The 20,943-nt window shown below is 36.2% G+C and overlaps 1 protein-coding gene across 14 annotated transcripts in view; it reads right to left on the reverse strand.

Moving 5' to 3' along the window:
* Positions 1-20,943, reverse strand: part of BLTP1 (bridge-like lipid transfer protein family member 1) — a 125,301-nt gene that overhangs the window by 26,770 nt on the left and 77,588 nt on the right. For 11 of the 14 annotated variants that reach the window (XR_015699502.1, XR_015699503.1, XM_087735664.1 and 8 more), the window contains 15 exons: positions 19,575-19,625; positions 15,780-15,986; positions 15,389-15,627; positions 14,541-14,785; positions 13,034-13,139; positions 9,468-9,565; positions 8,976-9,161; positions 7,732-7,900; positions 6,998-7,209; positions 4,697-4,895; positions 4,053-4,112; positions 2,573-2,799; positions 1,899-2,099; positions 1,568-1,698; positions 107-230 (listed from right to left, as the gene is read on the reverse strand). Coding sequence is in view for 12 of the 14 variants with exons in the window: in XM_087735664.1 (XP_087591790.1) it covers positions 107-230; positions 1,568-1,698; positions 1,899-2,099; positions 2,573-2,799; positions 4,053-4,112; positions 4,697-4,895; positions 6,998-7,209; positions 7,732-7,900; positions 8,976-9,161; positions 9,468-9,565; positions 13,034-13,139; positions 14,541-14,785; positions 15,389-15,627; positions 15,780-15,986; positions 19,575-19,625 (2,455 nt within the window). In the remaining 2 variants the exon portion in view is untranslated. The remainder of the gene's footprint in view (positions 1-106; positions 231-1,567; positions 1,699-1,898; positions 2,100-2,572; positions 2,800-4,052; positions 4,113-4,696; positions 4,896-6,997; positions 7,210-7,731; positions 7,901-8,975; positions 9,162-9,467; positions 9,566-13,033; positions 13,140-14,540; positions 14,786-15,388; positions 15,628-15,779; positions 15,987-19,574; positions 19,626-20,943) is intronic. The other 3 variants (XM_087735672.1, XM_087735670.1, XM_087735665.1) reach the window with 2 other exon arrangements.

Here is a 20,943-nt window from a genome sequence, read left to right on the forward strand (position 1 = left end):
ACCTTCCTTTTCCATTACTAACATTTTCTTTGCTTTAATCAACATGCAGAAAAGAAATATGCAATGCAAGTGCTATCATTTTTTAAAGTAACTTAACAGTGCTCACCCTCATACTGGATCTACGTAGCTTTTTACGAACGTCTCGGCGGATATCATTCACAGCCACCGACTCCAGTTGCTGATAGCGCTGAATTTCTTGATTTATAGTTCCTTCACTTGCACCTAATTTTCTGGGGATAAATTATGGTTGAGTTATCTTACAGATAGGTGACATTATTTTCACCATTTCAAAATCTGTGTTGCAATCATGGTCTGCTTTCCCTGGGAATTATCCCATTTTCTCATTTTTTTCAGTAGTTACTTATGACCAGTACCCAACATAGCTGCAGAAGATTTATTCTTGTTCCATGGTACAACTTTTTGTCAGGTATAATATTTTGTCCTTAAGTGGACTCTTTGATTTTAAGGTTTCTGTCTCCAAGTGCCTTAGCAGAGCAGACAGAGGATGTAGAACAAACTAGCATGCAAGGAGACCCCCAAACAACAGTGCTACCATGATGCTAAAGTGAAGAATAAGAATGGCTATGCAGCAACTCTCTTTTTTCAAAGAGACCTAGTTGTAACAACTAGATTAAGGACATCCTATACACTTTCAATCACGTGACGGATCTTTAATTAAAAACAAACATAATGGACAAATCTGTAACAGTCCAAAGCCCTGTCACACAAAGGAAAGCCTTCTGTAGCAGATTACCTTCTGCAGAAAAAAACAGACCACTAAATAATTTTTAAAAACTCTGTAAAGCAACTGCTATTTTGAAAGAATCGCAATTTACTGAAGCATTCATAAACTGAGAAAAGGCAGGCACAAAACAAAATTTTGATTCTTGAACTCCTATTAGAAGAAACATTCCAACTAAAATCCAAAGTTCAGACACAATTGCCCCCTGAATGGTGACAGCAATTTTATTCCAAGTACAAGCAGTAAAACGTGTCTCCTCTTCATTATTTAACACATAATTACCAAAGCTCTGTATTCCCATCCCAGACAGATCCATTTATAGTAAGTCTGTCTTAGGGAAGGGAAAAAAAGGCAAGCCCAACAAACCATGACTGCAAAAGATTATTAATAAAATTCACAAAAGCAGTTCAGATGAAATTTATGAAATTTGAAATGATTCTTTCTTCAGGGTTTTCTCAAGTACAGCATAGGAGATATAATTTTACCTACAAGATGCAAAAATAGTCGATTTGAATATTTTTCTTCTTCTTCTTCCAGTGAACAAGACAATAGGAAATTGATTATAATCAGCCATTGTAATGCAGAACCAGAAAGAATATAGACTAACTTGACACTTGGGGAAGAACCTGAGAAATTTGAGAGAGTACTTGCATATATAGTTTTTTCTTATGGAATCCAAAAGGACAGTTTTTTATTTTTAAATAAAGACAACAATTCCCACTTGACCATCACAATGCCACAAGATATGTGATAAGAACAGAAAAAAAGTCAGCTGCAGTTTGTTACTCCCAAACTTTGTGTGAGTTAAAGCAAAACCCAACTTACTTTAAGTCATCAATAACTTTAGCTTGCTCATTGAGTTCTCTAATATCGACTAAGCGTTTCACAAATTTTCTTCCTCGCTGTTCTCCAGTTTGGATACTAGAAGCTCCCTGCCGTCGGTGATCAACAATCTCCTATTTAAAATAAACATTTAATTAATGCCCTCATAAAAAATTGGACATTAGCGCGATTTAACAATAGGTAAAGTGAATTTCACAGCTTAAAATTTGGACTAGTGCATGCAAAAGAATCAGTTTCATCTCAAAAGGCAGCTGATTTTTTCCAGTGATCCAAACCCCATCATTCAGTTAGACACACTGTAACTACTACATACATGTCCCCATGAGCAGGATCTGCCTGCTTTCATATGTGATCTGCTAGACTGAAGAGAATCACACTTCGCTGACCCCAATAGATATTCTACAGGAACAGAGTATCGATGGTTTGGGGGGCTCAAACCCAGCAGGTGATTTACAATCCGCTGCCCAAATGTTAGCTTGCGTGCATCTCCATATAATGAACCTCCACCTGATTTCTAAACAACAAACAGGCACATTAGTGTTCTGGGATAACGTTTTCACTGTTGGCTATTTAAGATAGCTATTAAAGAACATCCGTTAAAATGTTTTTATGTGAAACAAAAAAGCAAGGTCAGCAGCATGTTGGGTAGAAATAACGAAAAAGAATTTTTTCTAATTTGCTTATGTTAGTAACTTACTTTCTTGTTAAGAAAACCTATCAACAGCCACAGTTTTTTCAATTCAGGTACCTGAAGTGAGGTACTGTGTCTCCACATAACCCCAGCAGAAATATAATCTGTGATTTCTTGTCTTTGAAATGTGGAGTTAGAAAACTAACACACAAACTTTTTTAATTTGCAACAAGAGTTATATGAACTATAAGGAGTAGCATGCTGGACTCAACTCAAGACTATGATCCTTCCATTTGACCGAAGATTTTGTCACGCCTTTTCCAATTAGTAGCACTTATTTTGGTTGATTCACTTACTGCATGTACAGTGGGAGACATAGTGTCAACTTCATCCTCATCTGAAAGGTCAGCTATGTTTACAGAGTTGAGGTCAGCAATATCATCAATATCTTCTTCTCCTGTCAACGTTGTGAGGGTGTTGCCTAAAGCATTCAATCTTTTCCCAATGTTTGGATCCATGTGGACATCAATACCACACATCTTCCATAACACATTCAGTGTCCAGGTTCCAGCACTACTACTTTCTGTATTTAAAAAAAGAAAAAGTTTAACCAGTTTTTTCTCTTTTAAAAAATCCCCCATATTAAGTTATGTATTAGTTAGCCAAGACAGTGTTTACCAGTTACAAAGAACTGTCTTTTCTGCCCACTCTGAGGAAAACATATTCTACAACTGAAATGCTTGCTGGAAGTACTTCACAGCTACGAAGTCAGTATTTCTTTAACAAGTGATGTACACAGACAAACCTAATGAAAATACATTCCCTTCAGTCAAGCTGATGACCAGGAGAGAGCATCTCAAACTTCAGCTCTTACAATTGCAGCCAAGTATACTCTTCCAGAACAGGATTTCTAACAGCAAGAAACCTAAAAGATGTCTGTCTGCATGTAAAAACGCTGACGTATTTACAGTTTCAAGTCTCAAATAACGGTGCTGGAAGACATTATAATATATGTGTAATGTGCCTGCTGAGTACCCTGTCTTCTCAGGATTTTTCTAATGAGCGCCACCTTTCAGCATCAAAATACAGAACTTGTTTTAAGCAGAACTACGCAAGATACTTCTTACTTTTTCCTTCTAAATGGATTCATCCTGGTTTTCGCCATTCACAATTCCACGTGAGGTAAATTTTTAATAATTGCAGCATGTGTTTCATTTTTATGTCTCCTCAGCACAAAAAAGCAAGCGGGGACAATGAGCAAAACTACAGGGACAGGAGACACTGTAGATCCAACACTTGGGCAAAGAGATAAGAAGCAGCAAGCAGCAGGTATGATGACCAAGACAGAGATTGCCAGGTATTTTTGAGGCCTCTGGAGAATGTCCAAACAACTGAGTAGGAGAGACTGGGAAGAGAGGGAGTTTGGGAAAAACAGAAGCTGTCTCTGGAAGAGTGAGGGAGGAATGGGAGCTCAGGATGCAAAGTCTCAGCATTAGAAGGACTGGAAGATTTAGCAGTCTCTAGGATAGGAAGCAGTAGGACAACATTGCTTTTACAAAGGACTATTCTCCAGCCAAGGAACAAACACATATACACTGTGTGTTTTCCTGCAGGTAAAAATCTAAAACCAGTGTTGCTGATGTAACTCAAAACCTGGAATAGCTTGAAAAGATAGAGCAGATAAAAACATTGAGGAGTTTTACCAGGAAAACAAGATACTAAGCAAAACAAAAACCAAACCACCAATTAAATTACAACACCGTTAAAGGGTTTAAATTTCATTTTTTATGAATGCTTTATTTATATAGGACTTGATTTACTAAAAAAGTGTATTACCTGCTGCAGCCTGTCCCGTTGTCCTAGAACATACTTCATACGTACCATCTGGCACAACACCTATATGAAGCATATGAAGCACATACACTGATTAGGCAGACAGTCAAAGTTGCTTTAGACTAGCCCTTCCAAGTTCCACCTCAGTCCCTTGCCCTCCACTATTAAAGCGTAAGTGGTGATGGATAGGAGGTTTAGTTGTAATTCCCATTTAACAACTTCTCTTATTTAGTAAAGTGAATCTACTTGGTAACATCCAAGTTTATATTAACTTAAAACTCCATATAAATTCTAGAATCTTCACCATAATGAAAGACATATATATAAATGAAAATAATCTCTACTAAACTATTAAAAACTTACTGGGATCTTATGAAATTATATAAAAGCAATGCATTCAACTCTTCCAACATCTCTCAGACAGAACTTAAATGCTTACAATGAGACATATAGCAACAAAGTTATTAATAAGGAAAACAACAAAAGGAATACAACCTTTTAGATCCATATTATTTTGCTTTCACAAGGCCAGAGTCTTTTCTTTATCTTTCTGGGGAAAGTTCAGCAGTTTTAAAAGTCACGGGAAAGGGTAAAAGTGGATTTCTCTCTGCAACACTATTGTCCAGTATGAAATCACACCCACTTACATGCATTCATGACTAGATCTCCTCTTATTTCTGGTTTCCAGTCGTCCCAACTTGTCTCAAAGCCATCAGCAAAGCGGATACAGAAGTTTTTAAAATGACCTTTGCTAACTAAAGACTCTGAGGAGCAGGCCGTGATTAACGTGCTTTCAATAGTCAGGACTAAAGCAGAACCAGTGTCAAGATCTGCAGTGTGGTTAGACTGGAAAACAAAATCACAGAGAGTATTTACTGGTTATTGCATTGTCAAAGCGATATTGTACATATGTTAAATGCTGTTTATCTTTCCCTATTAGAAAACTTATCCCCTTCTCGTATCTCCTTCTATTTTTCCTTCTCTGCAGAAAGTTTCAAAAGCATCACATCTGTCCATACAATGTCTTGCATTGTTGTTTTCTAAATGCAACACCTACATTGTAAATATGTTGGGGCACTGCGACTCAAGTTCATCTGGAAAAGGAAAAAAAAAAATCCATGTTTGATCAAGGACTAGATGATCAAGGGCTATGAACCATATGGCCCCATGACCACAGAACACAAGCCGAGGATTGATTCTTTTCTCCAAGAAGGGTTGCACGAGTTGATTGAACAACAACGAAAAGTAGCTTTATTTTTTATGTGATTTTTCGTGCTTATTTTATTAGCTACAATTATGCAGAGTCTTAAATACACAGACTGATTATTTTCCAGCCCTTTGTATATGAATGTCTATAATTCTGTTTACCTGCAAAAAAGCCCACATATTCCCTTTTATAAAGCTAGACTTCTTTCGATCCAGCATAAATACTGTAAACATGCTATTCTATATACAGCTTAAGACTTCATAAGCCAGAATGTATTTTTCATAATTTACTATAATTTGTAACACATAAGAGCATAAAATGCCATCGGCTTTGTCCATAGCTGCCAGATAGAAGATTCACAATCAAAATGTTATGTCATTATGATTTCTAGGTTATTGGCCTCATTACTCCTTTACATTTCTACGTATTATGACTATTTCCTTCTACATTGTTAAAATGATTCATTCCTGTTCTGGAATTATTCCCCATTAAGAATACTCCCAGTTCAACATAGGAACAGTCTCTGAATCCAAGGTTTTCACTCAAAGCCATCTAACATTATCTATCCTAATAATACTCCACCGCTTTGTATATTTTTTAAACTGCTGTCAACTGGCAATGTAATATTTTCAATTTTATACTTAAGATGTGCTGATCACACCTTCACCTTATACATGAAGAGACGGGCATAATTGCAGTCATTTCTAAGAAAGGAAGAACAGAGGGAATACAGGTCTGCACAGAATGGTTTCTTAACTGAGAATAAGCACAGAGATTTTCAAGAAAGCTAGGTCCACTGATTTAGGTACTTCCCTGTCTACCTGGAGAAAGACTCAATACGCAGAGCTAAATGTCAAACTGGGGAATGTGTTGGATCGTGCTGCATTGGTTGTCAGGAAACTCAGCAAACTGCACAGCCAGTGAAGGAGGAGCTGCATGGCCACAAAGCATTACCCTGGGAAGGCATTACTGAGCCATTCATCATTAAACTTAAGACTCAAAGGTTTTCTAGAAATATAATGCAGTGCACGTTCCCTGACAGAACAAGTTGCATTAACACACTGCACAATGCACTGTGTAGGCGTTACTTTAATACAGAAACTAGTTAACTGCACATTAAAAAATACATCATCCTGTGTAATGTATTAGACTTACCCTGTACTACAATTATATACTTTGTCAATGACTGCATTTTAAGTATCTTTTTTTAACCCAGCCTGAGCTCCTAAATAAAAGTGACTCTGAAAAACATGTATCTGTATCTATATATTTTAAATAGTTATTCATACTCTCATTCCTTGTTTTAATTAAACAAACAAACGAGTCAGAACATCACATTAAAGCCAACAGTTTTCACAGGTTTTCTTTTTCTATCTATAATCATATGAAAAATAAAGGATTAAGTGGAATTTGTGATGGAAGCTTTCAAGAAAATATGTTCCACCTGAAACATTTCCAAGGACCTTCCGAAGTGCTGAGCTCATACGTGGTGCAAACAAGAATGCATTACGTTCCCCCAAAACATGCACACCAATTGAAACATGCATAACCTAGCTCTTCTATAAGTGAGAAAACCATTTCTATTACAAGCAATGTCATTAGTGCAGTTATCAGCATCCAATGACTTTTGCGTTGGTGTGATGAAAAAATTACATTTATGGACATAAAAGCCATGTACCACATACAAATGGAAATTTCAATAGAATACTAAGAGTCATGTTGCTTCAGACATTTTGATTACCTGAGGTGTGTTTGTGATGGGCAGGCAAATTCCTAAGTCATTGACAGTCAGCTGAAGAAAGAGGGTCCCAAAAGCCTGGGCAGACGTTTGTTGGATTCCAGGCAGCATATCAACTACTTCTTTTGTGGCCATATGAATATCTTTATGTAAAGCCATTCTCTGTTCATTCCAGTTGTCATATGCAGCCTTGTAGTTCAGCCAAAATAGCACAGCTTTATGAAGAAACCAGAAATGCTTTATTGAAATCAACACATTAAAAAAAAAAAAAAAGCACATTCACTAAATAAAGTTCTTTTTTTTTTTTTTTCATTATTATGGTTTCTCCATTACTTTAAGACAGTGGATGTACAACAATGGACACACACACATATTCAGGATGTAGCGAAGAGGCTCATACTGCAAAGGACAAGATGGACAAAGCCAATCGTTTAGCGTCGAAGTCAACACATTAAAATACAGAAAGCGATGCTGTTCTCAGCATTACTCATTTGTGAAGACTTACAAAAGCAACTTCTTCCAAACCATCTGAAAACTAATCACCTCAGCAAATGGAATTTTTGGCGTTAGGAATTATTAACCTGCTGGAATGCAGTAGATATCCTAAATTTCTCAGCTACCTAACATTTTGATTTAACATGAAATATACTAAATCTTGAATAATCAAGCCTTTCTGAAAAAAAATACACAGCTTCCTCAGTATGAAGACAAATTTGTAACAATTGTCTCTTCAATACCTCTATCAAAGGCCACAGGCTGAGCAAAAACAATTGGTCTGTTCAAAGTAATGAGCACAGCTTCTCTATCTGATGAGCCACTGATTTCTTCTCGGAGAGCATTTCTTAATCCAATTCTTGTCTTGAAATAGGCAACTTGATGAAAGTCTGATCCAGCTTCTTCATAAACCTTAAAATGTTCAAAAAAAATGGGAAGGCAGAGGGGTTTGCAGCAGGGAGGAGTTCAGGGATGGGGGAAAAATAGTCAAATTACTGCATTTGACAAAATGTAATATTACAACAAGAAGTAAAGACGTCTCCTTTCCCCTTTTTCTCTTCTAGCCAAAGTTCCTTTGGGGATATTCTGTTTTCTTATATTAAATTCTGATCACAGTGTTATTTTCCTTATTTATCATAAAATGTTAACTAAAATAACTATTTATATATCCAGATCCTCTATTGTGACAGTATATTTATAGGTTCTAAGATTTGTATTTGTTTGTTTCTATCACAAAATATTTTCGTATCATAGAATTAGTGATCCCAGGTAACAGTGGGTTTAAGAATATAAGAGATACAACTGTCAAACTAAGACAGACAAACTAGGTCAAAATGTAGGTCTAGTCGAGTTTGGATCTTGTCTGATCTTATTATTTCATTCATGTACCCTAAAAATAATAGCAATATCAACAAAAATTTTGATTTTGACTCAGTAGCAAGGCCATTACTCTTGCAAAGGGCTAGTAAGTTCTAAGATATTAATAGCATGGGGCAGAGCAGGGGGAACCCATACTTGACTCCATCTTTTATGCATGTACACTGGCCTTCATAATGAAGGCTAATTCTTCTGAAAAGTCATCTTCAGTCCCTTCTTGACTCAAGTGAGAAAATTTATTATGAATGATGATTTAACAAAATATGAGAGCATATTCAGGAAGTAAATTTCCACACCTGTGTGCTGCAGAATGCTTAAACTTTTATTAAAAAAAACAAAAAAAAAAAAAAACAAAAAAACAAGCTGAAAAACCAACCAACCAAACTCAAACAGAAAATCAACACCCTCGCCAGCCCCCCTACACTTTACACCCACTCCACAGCCAGATCAGAAAAGAAAAAAAAAAAAAACAAAAAACCAAAAAAAAACAACAAAAAAAACCCACCAAAAAAACCCCACAGTAGTGTAAGACAGCCTCTTGGCTTGGTTATGTATTTTTTTAAATCGCACACTATTAAGAACACCACATGCAAAGATGTTGAGCACTAACCTGATGTTTAACAATCTGTCCTAGTGCCAGATTTAAATCCACCTGGCATTTCCCAAACAGTTTGAGGTAGCTGCTACTTCCAGGCATTGCTTTGGTTTGCAGTCTGTTTGAGAGTTCAAGTTCTATCAATCCAGTTTCAAATCTCACAGCTCGCATTGAGGGAGTTGTAGCTGTCACTTGAATTCCCTGATGAATAAGGAAGGTACAAGGTTATTAGGATCTGGTTCAGAGACATAAAGAGAAGGGGGGGAAAAAAAAAAACAAACAAACAACAAACAAAACAACAAAACCCCCTTTTCACTGTGCAGCAAAAAAAGAGGACATAATCATTTTTCACAATGCAATGCCACTAAGCTATTTTAAAAGATTACAGGAACCAAACTCAAGGTCTTTTTCTGCATGCAGAGTATTCCTGATTCAATAAGCTTTGAGGTAAAAACCCAAAAGCCATTAATAGCATCTAGGACCACTGTTCTGTCATCTTAAGATTACCTTAAACTGTAGGCTCAATGAGTAAAGAAGAATTTTTGGTTTTTCTCCATCAGTTGTGCCATCATGTTCATTCCAAAGAGGTATTGGCTGCTCCCCTCCTGTACACATTAAATACACACAGAGTGTTAACAAAGAAAACATTTTAAAACAAATAGCTATAAAAAAGGTGACAGTGAATTAAGCCTCAGTGACTATTTGAAGATTTATAAAAATAGATATAGGTTGAAGATGGAAGACATCAGTGCAGGTTCAGCTTGTTACCTATAGTTAATAGCTCTCTACTAAGAATCGAGGCAGAGAGTCATGTTCCTCCCTCCTGGGAAACCTTCCACAGGAAGGCTCAGAGCCTGTAAGGAGTAACACCTAGTTTTCAAAAAGATATTCTTTGTCTCCTGCACCAATACATCTCCTAATCATCTGACAATAAAAATTAAACACTTGACTGAATACTGTGCAAATTGCATGAAAAGAGGAATTGAAATCATATCAGTATTTTTCAATTACAGGAGGAAAGAGTATTCTGCCGTTATTTTGTTTTTGCATTTACTTCCTCATCCTGGCACATTACATCCCAAGTTACATATTCCCACAGGCTCTAACCTGAAGGTTCTCCTTGAGATTTGATCTATATTCAATTTTAGTTGATAGGAAGGGCTTGCTGCTGGGAAAGGCTAAGCCATTCATTCTCTCCATATATACCAGTTCTTCTAATTACAGTTATTTGGTGGTAAGAATAGGCAGTTAAATCATGGACTAAAAAGAAACAGCCAAGCAACAACAGTAAATTTGTATCACTCCGTTTTGTATCTGGATGTTTTTCTTCTCCAAATAGTCTTAATAAGCACCTCTCTTTTTGTTGTTCCCCCCTGCCCCCAAATATTCTTAACTAGGATCATATAAAACTACAATGGTAGCCTAAGGGTTCCGAGCAAGAAAACTAACTCATCTTTCATATATTCTCCCCATGCATATTAGAGGCTATTTTTGCAATGACATTTCTTCATGAAGTTTGTAAAGCATTTGCCAGTTAGAAAAGAAAAAAGAAAGGAGATATTACTTGTCAATAAAATTTCTCCATCTACTCTCTCACTTCAGGGAGCATAATTTTCTTGAATGAAACTAAATTAGAAGTTGGATTTGCATCTTTACATAAACCAGTGCAAAAAGTGATACGAGTTTGAAAGCGGACACCAGCTGTCCTTAAATCAACGCTGCCCTCAACTTGCAGATGGAATTATTATGAACTGCTCTGTTCATTACCTAGCTTTTCATCTGTGCAACTTCACCTTAAGTAATTGGTACTTACCCAGGTTTTATATAAGGATAATATGCAATCAATATTTTAGTGCAACAGAAACCATAATTAGAAAAACCACTTTAGTATATTACACTAATTGGAATTTTCAAGCCATGAAAATTACTTTGCTGCAAGCCAGAAGGACAAAAGTTATTTTCCGCCCCCATTGTTCTGCATTCAGCACCCAGACCTATGGGCTGCTGGCACCTGACCGCGTTCCTGCTGAATTACCACAATATGGAAGGTAGCAGTCACATTTCAAAAATCATCAGGCTGCTACTTGCAATAAAAATTTATAGTCTGGAAAAGCAAAGAACCAGCAATGGTAATAAATTCTTCACATAAAAACAGAGGAGAGATCGAACTCTAGAGACTGACAAATGCTGTAAAAGAAATCTAATATAGGTTTCCCGTTTTACCACTTCATGCTCCTCTATAAAAATTGTTCTAATAGAATCATGACAGCTGTTGAAGGTTTATTCTTCCCCTAAGTGTTCTCTTACTACTCAATGCTAATATATTTTGCCTGGAACAAACATCAGGGTGTTTAAAATTTGTTTCTTCTTATCCTTCAGGGATTCTGACATTTTCAATTTTCTCCACTGCATCTTCTAACTCCCTTGAGGGCATGTCACCTGGACCTGAACATTTCTTTTATGTACATTTGTATGCATGAATATATATATATATATACACACACACAGAGGTATATGAAAGGAGTGTGTAGATGCACACATAGACACTCCTTTCACTTAGTTACCACTTTTTAGTTTATCTTTCCTCATGGTGTTTCCAATTATTTATGAATCTTTCCACTAAAAGTTAGCTGTATTTCTATAATAGCATTTTAGGATAACTCAAAAAGGGTTAAAATCAAATTACTTGAAATTTCACCTGCTTTTGAATAATTATTCACATTTGTCATCCTGCAAAACTCTCTCTCAAACATACATCTTTTTTCCTCTAAAAACATAATTAATAAGATTCATATTCCCTTTATTTCCCCTGGTTATTTTACTTTTTTAAACTTTTTTATTATTTCTTAATAGACAGGCAATACTTCTTATTAATTACTGATTTTCCTTTTTCTAATTAATTTACTGTTTATTCCCATCTGCCAATTCTTATTTTGACCCGAAGAACAACAAACCACTTCTAGAGTTCTTCACTTATTTTTCTGTTCATCTCCTCATCCATCATAAATTATATTCCTGTATTCTTTTTAAAACTACCAAACAATAACTAATGTGTCAAACAAAGCTTCCAGTCCTTACATTTCCCCTCAGAGCAGTCACATATCAGAAAAAATAGTATCTTTGTGTGCTGTTTTTTCCAGTGCATACAGTGATAGAACTTATTTGCTGAGTGAAATACCATTGCATGGCACAAGTTATCAGCTTTTGGGTTTGCTTTCAGTCCTTGAGCAAAGACTCTAACAGTAAGAACTAGAAAGCGAGTAGATCTATCTTTAAATGCTGTGCGAACTGTGATTCAGTCAGATAGACAGTTTTTTATGTAAGAAAAAAAAAAAATTTTGTAAATTTGGCTGCCTACTTAAACAGAGGAACGCACAATTCAGTATGCAATTTCTCTTGCATACTGCAAAAGAGACAGCACTGAGTGGTTTTGCAACTGTTCTCTAATTGGGTTTTTAATGACAATGCTATTTTTCTTCTGAAAATTTTTTGAGAACAGAAGCCAGCCTAAATGATAGAAACAAAACAGTGATCTCTGCACTATACAGCATGATACACAAAACAATCTAATGAATAGCCAGATGCCTTTCTCATACAGTTCTGAAGCACATTATCGGCAAAGAATCGAAGAGCTAGGAATCAAGAGACACTAAGTAATACCAATATTGACACTGTTTTCCTTGGACACAGCTGTTTTCCTTTAAAAGAATACGCTGATTTTGTTTTACAAAATGCAATCTCACGATCTGCATTTTAAAGGTGAACAAAGTGAATACAGAAAGTAACCCAGCCAAGGTAATGTCACAGATAGACACAGAGGCTAGCACCCAGAATGACAAACTATCCTGCTTCCCAATAAAACATCTTGCTGCTGAGAGCTACAAAAATTTCCAGAGCCTCTGTTATTACTTCAAACTCCAGCTCTGCTGCTGGCTTCTTGCTGCTGCTTGGAGTGCTAGATGCGAAATGATGGTGTCTGTGAAATAAATAGCCAATCCAGAGAACTCAGTAATGTTGCCATCAAACGAGGTTTAAGGATCTTACTTAAAGTTGGTTTTAAGTATTCTGCTTACCTGAAACCTTCTGTATGACTTCATTTACTTCCTTCATGAACACTTTTTGCACAAATACTAAATGATTTAAAAGATCAGTTGTGAGATTATGTTCGAAGGAACCAACCTGCAGAAACATAAAATTTTAGAACAAAACTTTAAAACAGTTACCATACCTACATTTTCAAAACAATGCATTTTTAGTTTTCAGGCATATCTTTTCAAGTCCAATTATATCGGTTTTGGCATAAAACAAGAACATGAAATAGTTTTGTCTTGCAATTTTTCTGCTGTGAATGCCTATCAGAAAACTGGAGGACATACACTATTAAAAGTTTATTCTCTTGCTTAAGTTTAGCTTAGACGATGAAATGCAGGACTTGATTAAGGTTCATGGAAGTAGGCGAAATGCTACTTAATTACAGATAGTAAATCATTATCAGAACAAAACAGAAATGAGGTGTCAACCTCTAAAAGTGCATTATTCTAGTTACTGTAGATTAACAAGTTTACCGATATCTTCAATGGCAAACTTATGTGTTCAATCTAATCTTAAAGAATATTCTTAAGGAACTGGAGTCTGCCTAAGATTTTTTAAATTTGCCATTAAGATTTTTAAACTAAAATTAAAATAGAGCTATTTCCTAAAGCTACTTGGAATTGGCTTTTGCCTTTGCTAAGCAGCCCTTCCCTTCTGTTTTACATGCTGAACAAATTCAAAGACCCTAAGGTCTTTCTTCAGCCAGGAGATAACTCAAATGGGTTGAACAAAGAGCAGCACCTAATTAAACTTCTCCCATAAAGATGCAAACATCAGAAGTCTCAATTACAAACATGCTAGACTATTTTTCTGAATAAAGAAATATAGTTAGTAGACAAGCCCCGCTTTCCCCCACCAGACAGGTTTCTTCTAAGCAGTATCACTCTTGTCTCTGTGAAAAGCAACTGTGGAAATTGGTACACACATAGAACTTGTGAGTAGAACACTCTGTGTCGAACAGAAAATTTTATATCATTTACTAAGGTTATACATAGCTTCTCCTATCTATGGAGCTGTCTGATCATGGAAAAATAAAACAGTTATAAAACAATAAAATTGCTTTTAAATTTTTCAGTATTTCTTTCTGCAAAATATACGACATTATCTGATGTGTTAGCATAAGCTTTCAGTTTAAAATTACACTTTATTTGAATCATCAGCATAATATACTTATGTCTACTTCACTGATGAGAAATAATGTCATTCCAAAAAAAGTTTCTAAACATATCTTCCTTATTTATTTGCACAAAATAACATATTCAAAATCCTCTAAAATAGTGGTCTTGACTGCTTAATATGTTGGCTGCTCATCAAACTAAGGACTGAGAAAGTTTTATTTCAGTGTCATGTAATTACAAATGCTATATTTGGATCAACCTGTAAACCTGAGAGTTCTGGAGTAGGCAGATTATTAAAATAATATGAAGATGCATATACAGAAATGTAACAGAATGGAAATAACGAGTTATCAAAGATGACAACACCTACTTCAGCCACACAACGTAAGTAGTTCCCCTGTAGATAATAGCCTTGCTTAGCAGGTAGTTCATCTATGCTCCAAATTTGGTCTGAGTAAGTATCATGTTCTTCCATGATATATTTGCCTGACATAGTGACAGGAGGAAGGTTGAGACTTGCCGAAGGAGGAATGGTTGACATATCAGTGGCAGAGACTTTTGAAGTGAAGCGCAATCTGTGACTTGGAAGCTCAAAATTAAATCTAGTTTGGGCACCTGTAAAAGGAAGACAAGGAAAGAAAAGGTATGAACTGGCAAAAGAATCTTTCGTTTATCCTTAAATTTAAGAAAAATCTTGGAATAAAAAAAAAAAAAAATATCTTGAAAATGTTGTTGAAGTGCACAGACCTGTACAGCTATAAATACCCACCCATGCGATTCTGGGTTTTCTTAATTTTTAAAGAAAATGAAAACTTCACTGTAATTAGATGGAGAAGGGAGTCATACAAGCCACCTCATCTGTACCGAGGTCCTATAAAAGTATTCTCAAGTAGCTTTACGAATCAGAATTTAATTAATCAAGGATCAAACTGATTTTAGCAGTCAGAGGGAAGCTTCCTAGGAGGAAGCTATATATGAATGTATACATGTCTTCATCTGCTCTTATACTCTGCCTCTGACAATTGTGTATAACAACAACAGTGTAAATTCTCTGTATGGCCCCATCTGATTGAAGTCCACATTCAAAAAAAATAAGCCGATAGCAACAGACTCAAAGCTCTAGCTGTAATTCAGTAGAAATATCGAGTCCTCTTGGATGCTTCCAGCAAGGCCAAACTAAAAAGCCGTAACATTTTTGAAGTTTCAGAGAACTGTTACCTGTCATTCCGTGACTCCTCATTCTTCCCATCTTATATTCTGCCTTTAGTGAGGGCAAGAGTGCTGCTCCAATAGCTATACCATCTATCATGGCACTGAATTTAAGAACTATAGGCTTCTTTTCTAAGCCTTCTGGCAGCTGTGGAAATTCATTTGTTTCAACAGGTGTTTGATTAATACTTGTTGGAGTCTTTTCAGAGGGCAAAGGAGTCGCAACATCTTCTTTGGTAGGCTGGGGCCTATTTACCAAGACAAATATCAGAAAATACTTTTTGTTAGAATAACATGATACATGACTAGCCTGATTCTCCCACATACGTTCAAAGTAGCACAAGCCCACAAACGGATGGCAACCAGCAGCATTCAGAAGTGCCATGCAAGCAGCACTTACGCAGTTGACGGTTGCCTGATGAGATCTGAAATCTGCTTGGAGAGCTGGTGAGAACTGCGCACCATCATGCTGTGCAGCGTGGCAGGGTGCTGAGGAATGTTGATGCTGATGGCTCCAACTTTGACCACAGCAGCGTTGTTTGTTTTCAGCCCTCTCTGGGCACTATACAGGGCCTGGGATTTGGCAATACTGCATTTCACGACAGTTCTAACAGAAAAGGAAATAGGATTTATTTGCACGTCTTTCAAAACAGTTACAGTTTTATGTTAAAATGGGGTTTTAAGTGTTAGCTGAATTTTAAAGTATTCATATAAGTGATTTTGTTTATGAACTACATACACATTCCTTTTTCTTTCACTTTACACACACAGATGCACTACATGCCACAAACAACTACACTACATTTAAGAGAACTACAAGTCATGCATTGCAAAAATACCTGTTAAACTGTTATTCTTGCATAATGTAAGACCATTTGAGTTTATACACTCTAGGCTGCACATACACAGACAAATTTTCACACATGGAAACAACTAGGAGCCTTCCATTTCAACTCCTTTTCAGGAGTAATCTTGAATCATCCTTTTCATAAGACGACTTAGTAAAATCTGATTTTAGCATCCGAAAAGGTCAACAGAGGAAATACTCACTTAGCAATAAATACATAGCAAGTGATAAATGGGTTTGCGAACTAATAACTGACATTTAATTGACACATACTATTCCAAAATAGGAAGTCTAAACTTTATTTTAATATTAAGGAGGATATGGTTCACCATGGTTAGCCAAGATAAAAATACAACTGCACAAAGCTGACAGTTTTTGATGTCAGAATAAAATTTTGACATATCAGAATTCACTAAGCTCCTATTAAAAAAGACACATGGGGCAACACGATAACATTTCTCATCTAAGGTCAATTACTGGAGGGTTACCCAATGGAAGTGTATTACGTAGCCAGCACAGAATATTACAGCCTCAAAGACATATAGTTGTGAAGATGCAGTACATTAGTTAAAACGTCTGAAAAAGACTGCAAAATTGCAACATTCAATGAAATTTTCTCAAACACTAAGTTTTAAGGAGCATAACTTAAATACCTTTTGTATCATGGTTTAAGTCATTCTGTAGACAGTTTGGTTTCATGGTGAAAGCTACGATAATCTATGAATTCTACTCCCTAAGTAATGTTTCTTCTGTGAAGCCCTAACACAGGGCTCCTTATTCTGATGTTAAAATATCAGCTAGCCCAAAGCATCCCAGGTGTGGAAATACAAAAAAGACATCATCCTTCTGCTTATAATGAAGAAATACACAGCACTGTAATGCAACCACAGGTTTATCAACAGCAGATTAATTTACTGAAGCTCTAGAAGCATTTTCAGATTTTCACAGCTATGCAAGAGCTACAAGCGACCTAAACCAGTTATGGATTAATATTTTAGGGTAGACTGTCAAGTGGAAATGATTTCAAAATATTTGAAGTATTTACACAAATGTGAGAGAGGAAACAAATCTTAATTTACAAGTACTTTCAGAAAAACATTATACAAATAAACATGACTTAAGAAAAGGGCAGACTTGTTTTAATCCACGCCTTTAAAGGAAAAACCACAATTATTTCTCTGTTGATGTTTGCTTATTTTCTAACTCTCTTCCTGCTACCATTCTGACTGAACTATTGTGAAGCCATTCAAGAATACATTTTTTTCGCCCATCTATAACACAAAATACCACTAAGTTAGCTATTCAAGCATCACAAGAACAACTTTCAACTTAAAGGAAGTTGCAAGATGTCTTCCTGACCTGTACCAGACAGTCTAGTCTTAACCTATCATGGTGTAGAAGTTAAAAGTAAATGTAGTTTGAGTTAAAGTCTGTACTGAATTTACAATCAATTCTGAACATGTGAATTCATACCATTTTAAGCACTTCCTTAATTAAAAAAAAAATTACACCAATGTAGCTGTCACAGGAGAATCAGATTTCAGCAAGATTAACTGTGCTTCTCTGCTAAGGTATTTCCATTTTTCATGCAACAAATGAATTTCACTGTCACTTGTCTGGTCTACAAAAAGCCTACTTCCATGACGGAATGAGATGCAGAACAACTGTGTGGCTATACATTTATTTGGAATGAGCACTGCACATTATGTATCTGCAGTTTGCTTACCTACAGTGGTATGCCTGTAACAGATCTGGTTGAATATTATTAAAATCATTAATCGATATTTAAGTTATATACCAGTAATGCATTCAGAAGTAATTCTGTGTTCTTGCATCAATTCCATAAATAATCACTCTCCAGACCAACTTGTGAACAAAGTCTTTTTTCCTCTAGAGAACTGGCTACAAGGCTACCACTCAACCTAACAGATTTTTGAGAATGTTACTAAAACGGGGGGAAAAACATCAGCAGGAGGCCCATTAACACACACAGAAACTACCACACTGAGTCAGATGAAAATTCGGGCAGTAGCAGATACTTGGGGCATAAATAAAGTGACCCTTCCCTTAATTCCAGCCATCAGGGGTTTACTTTTTGAGCCAGAGGCTGTATTGTGTTCATGACTCACCACCAGACCTATCCTACATGGATTTGTCCAATCCTTTTAATCATTTATGCTTTTGTTGACCACATCATACAGCAACAAATTCAACTGTTCAGTGACAGACTATGCAAAAAAGTACTTTCTTTTGCTGGTTTAATGTTGCTACCAGAGAAAAAGGAACAAAAACCTGAATATTTTCTATACATCACTTGCAGTTTTACAGTCCATCACCTCTCCTTCCAGAGCTACCATTTATAAGGACATTTCAAAGTTAATCCTGTATTATCACAACACTGAATATACACCAATGCTGTAACAAACAGCAGCTGTACTAAGTCTTTCTAGAAGATATGCACTGGTGGTCTAAAGCAGCAGAAAAACTGAAAAACCCATGGTCTGAATACTGTTTTGGGGAAAAAAAAAAAAAAAGGGAGGAAAAAAAACGGGGGCGGGGGGGGGGGGGAAGAGCACCTCACAATTTTTGGCTGCATAACTTTTCTTTTCAGAGTACTGCAGGGTCATTGTGTAAGAGGGCTTCTAGGCTGCCAGTGTACCATTTCCCACCTTGACCACTACTGCAGTGAGACCCTCTGGACTTTAGCATCAGGAAGAAAGCAACTAGAAAGAAAGCACTGCATCGTTTGTGAGAGAAAAAGACCTACATTCACACGTATGGATCTGGGGGACATGAAGAGGGTCACCTTCATTAGCAGTAGCTGCACAGGCATAGTTTTAAGGAAAACATTTTGTGTTAGCATAACCTGGTCAGCATGGCTAGTAATTAAACCCAGCACAGAGGTAAATAAAGACAAAAGGAATGGTCCTATTCATGCTGAAATCACAACAGGTCCTAACACTCCAAGCACAGCAGTTCCTTACCAAGTTCAAAGCAAATCTAACCTGTCTGTTCCTTTACATTTATCAGCATTATTTCACCTCATTAAAATAAGCATAGAAGCAGATGTAGGGAACTTAACAGCCAGTGAAACCATTCTAGCATTACAGTAGTGACCGTATAGTGTAATATCTGCCCCTAAAACTAGATAGTTAACATTTACAAGGGCTTTTTTTGACAGATATTTAGCAGGCTACATTAAAAGCTTAGCTAGGTAAATATTAGGTGTTAAACTAAAATGTATTCAAGCAACATCTGCCTACACAATCACACACAGTAGAAATGCAGCCATTAGCTACACAACACAGAGTTAATTGCAAGACTATTAAACATAATAATATGACATACAGAAACTCTTGTTTGGCTGTGCTTGTAGGAGATGTAGGAAAATCCTCCAGTCTACAGATGAAGATTGAAGAGTAAGCAAGAAAAACAAAAACAAAGCAAATAAAGAATAAACATTCATGCAAAATTAGTCAGTTAATTACTTGTAACCCACAATATGACACTTACTTTCAAATCTACCACGTTGAAGGTTTTGGTTTTATTAGGGTTTGTTGCTGTTGTTGTTAAAGATTTACCATTATTTCCCCCCTTTCCTTTTGTACCCTTCCCGGGTGGAAAATCAGTAAGATTATGACGTAGAACAGACATGAAGAACCTCAGCTGCCTTCAGAAACCCTGCATGGCTGTCAGGTTAGAACTTTTATTTATCACTCTGAAACAGGCTTATTGGAAGCAATTTAGCTGGGGACATTAATAAAATTCTGTATGTTTTAAGTTCTATGTAGCATCTTCCAAACTAAACAGGAATTAAAAGGAGAGAGAGACTCAAGTCACATTATTTAGCCCCTTTTCTACAACATTAATATTCTAAAACCAGATCACATACTGAGGGTTACCCAGCTAACACTCAAACTGCGTGAGGGTGATCTATGTTACAAAGAGTTGTAGTTCAACTGTTTTGCAACTCAAAACAGAAAGAAGTTCAGCTAGAAACAAAGAAAAATAATGCGTGCCCTTTTTGAGTTTGTGAACCTGGCCAAAAAACAAACAAACAAAAACACCAAACAAAAAACAAAACCACAACAATGTGGATGCTGAGCAAGTCATTCAAGATGTTCATGCACAAAAAGTGATTCTCTCCCCCCACCCCTGCCAATTTGTGTCAGTTATATAAAGGGTGGAGAATGGATATTAGAACCGTAAAAATAACAAAGAATCATGCATTGTGGGATTTCCAAAAGATATCTATTAAAGAAACAATATAGATCTTAAATGGGAATAATCAGCATCAGTAGGTTAAATACTCCCTAAAAAACTTTTATGGTTTAGTGGAACCTATAAGGTTCAAAAAGTAATTAGAAGCATAAGAGAAACGATACACACGATGTGATAAAGTTTCTATACGTACACCACATGGGATAAAATCAGTGCAGAAAGCTCTGATTACATGAAATTTAATTTCTTTCTTTTTACAAGAGGACCTGTCACCTACGATTTTTCAGTCAGGTCACTTACCCATTTACACTGCGATCCTACAATCAGTTCTGACCTTACTAATACCTTTTACTAGACATAGAAAGGAATAGGAGAATTCATATTCGTATAACTATGTAAGACTTGTGTGATTTGGTGCCCTAGACTGAAACCTACTAAAACGTTCACCGTATTCCTTCTCAGTTTACTCAGATATGCCTTTCATAGAAAAGCCTCC

The sequence above is a fragment of the Nipponia nippon genome, unplaced genomic scaffold, assembly GCF_047370975.1.
Source record: "Nipponia nippon isolate SJK-2023a ecotype South Korea unplaced genomic scaffold, ASM4737097v1 scaffold_6, whole genome shotgun sequence".
In the NCBI taxonomy this organism is placed as follows: domain Eukaryota; kingdom Metazoa; phylum Chordata; class Aves; order Pelecaniformes; family Threskiornithidae; genus Nipponia; species Nipponia nippon.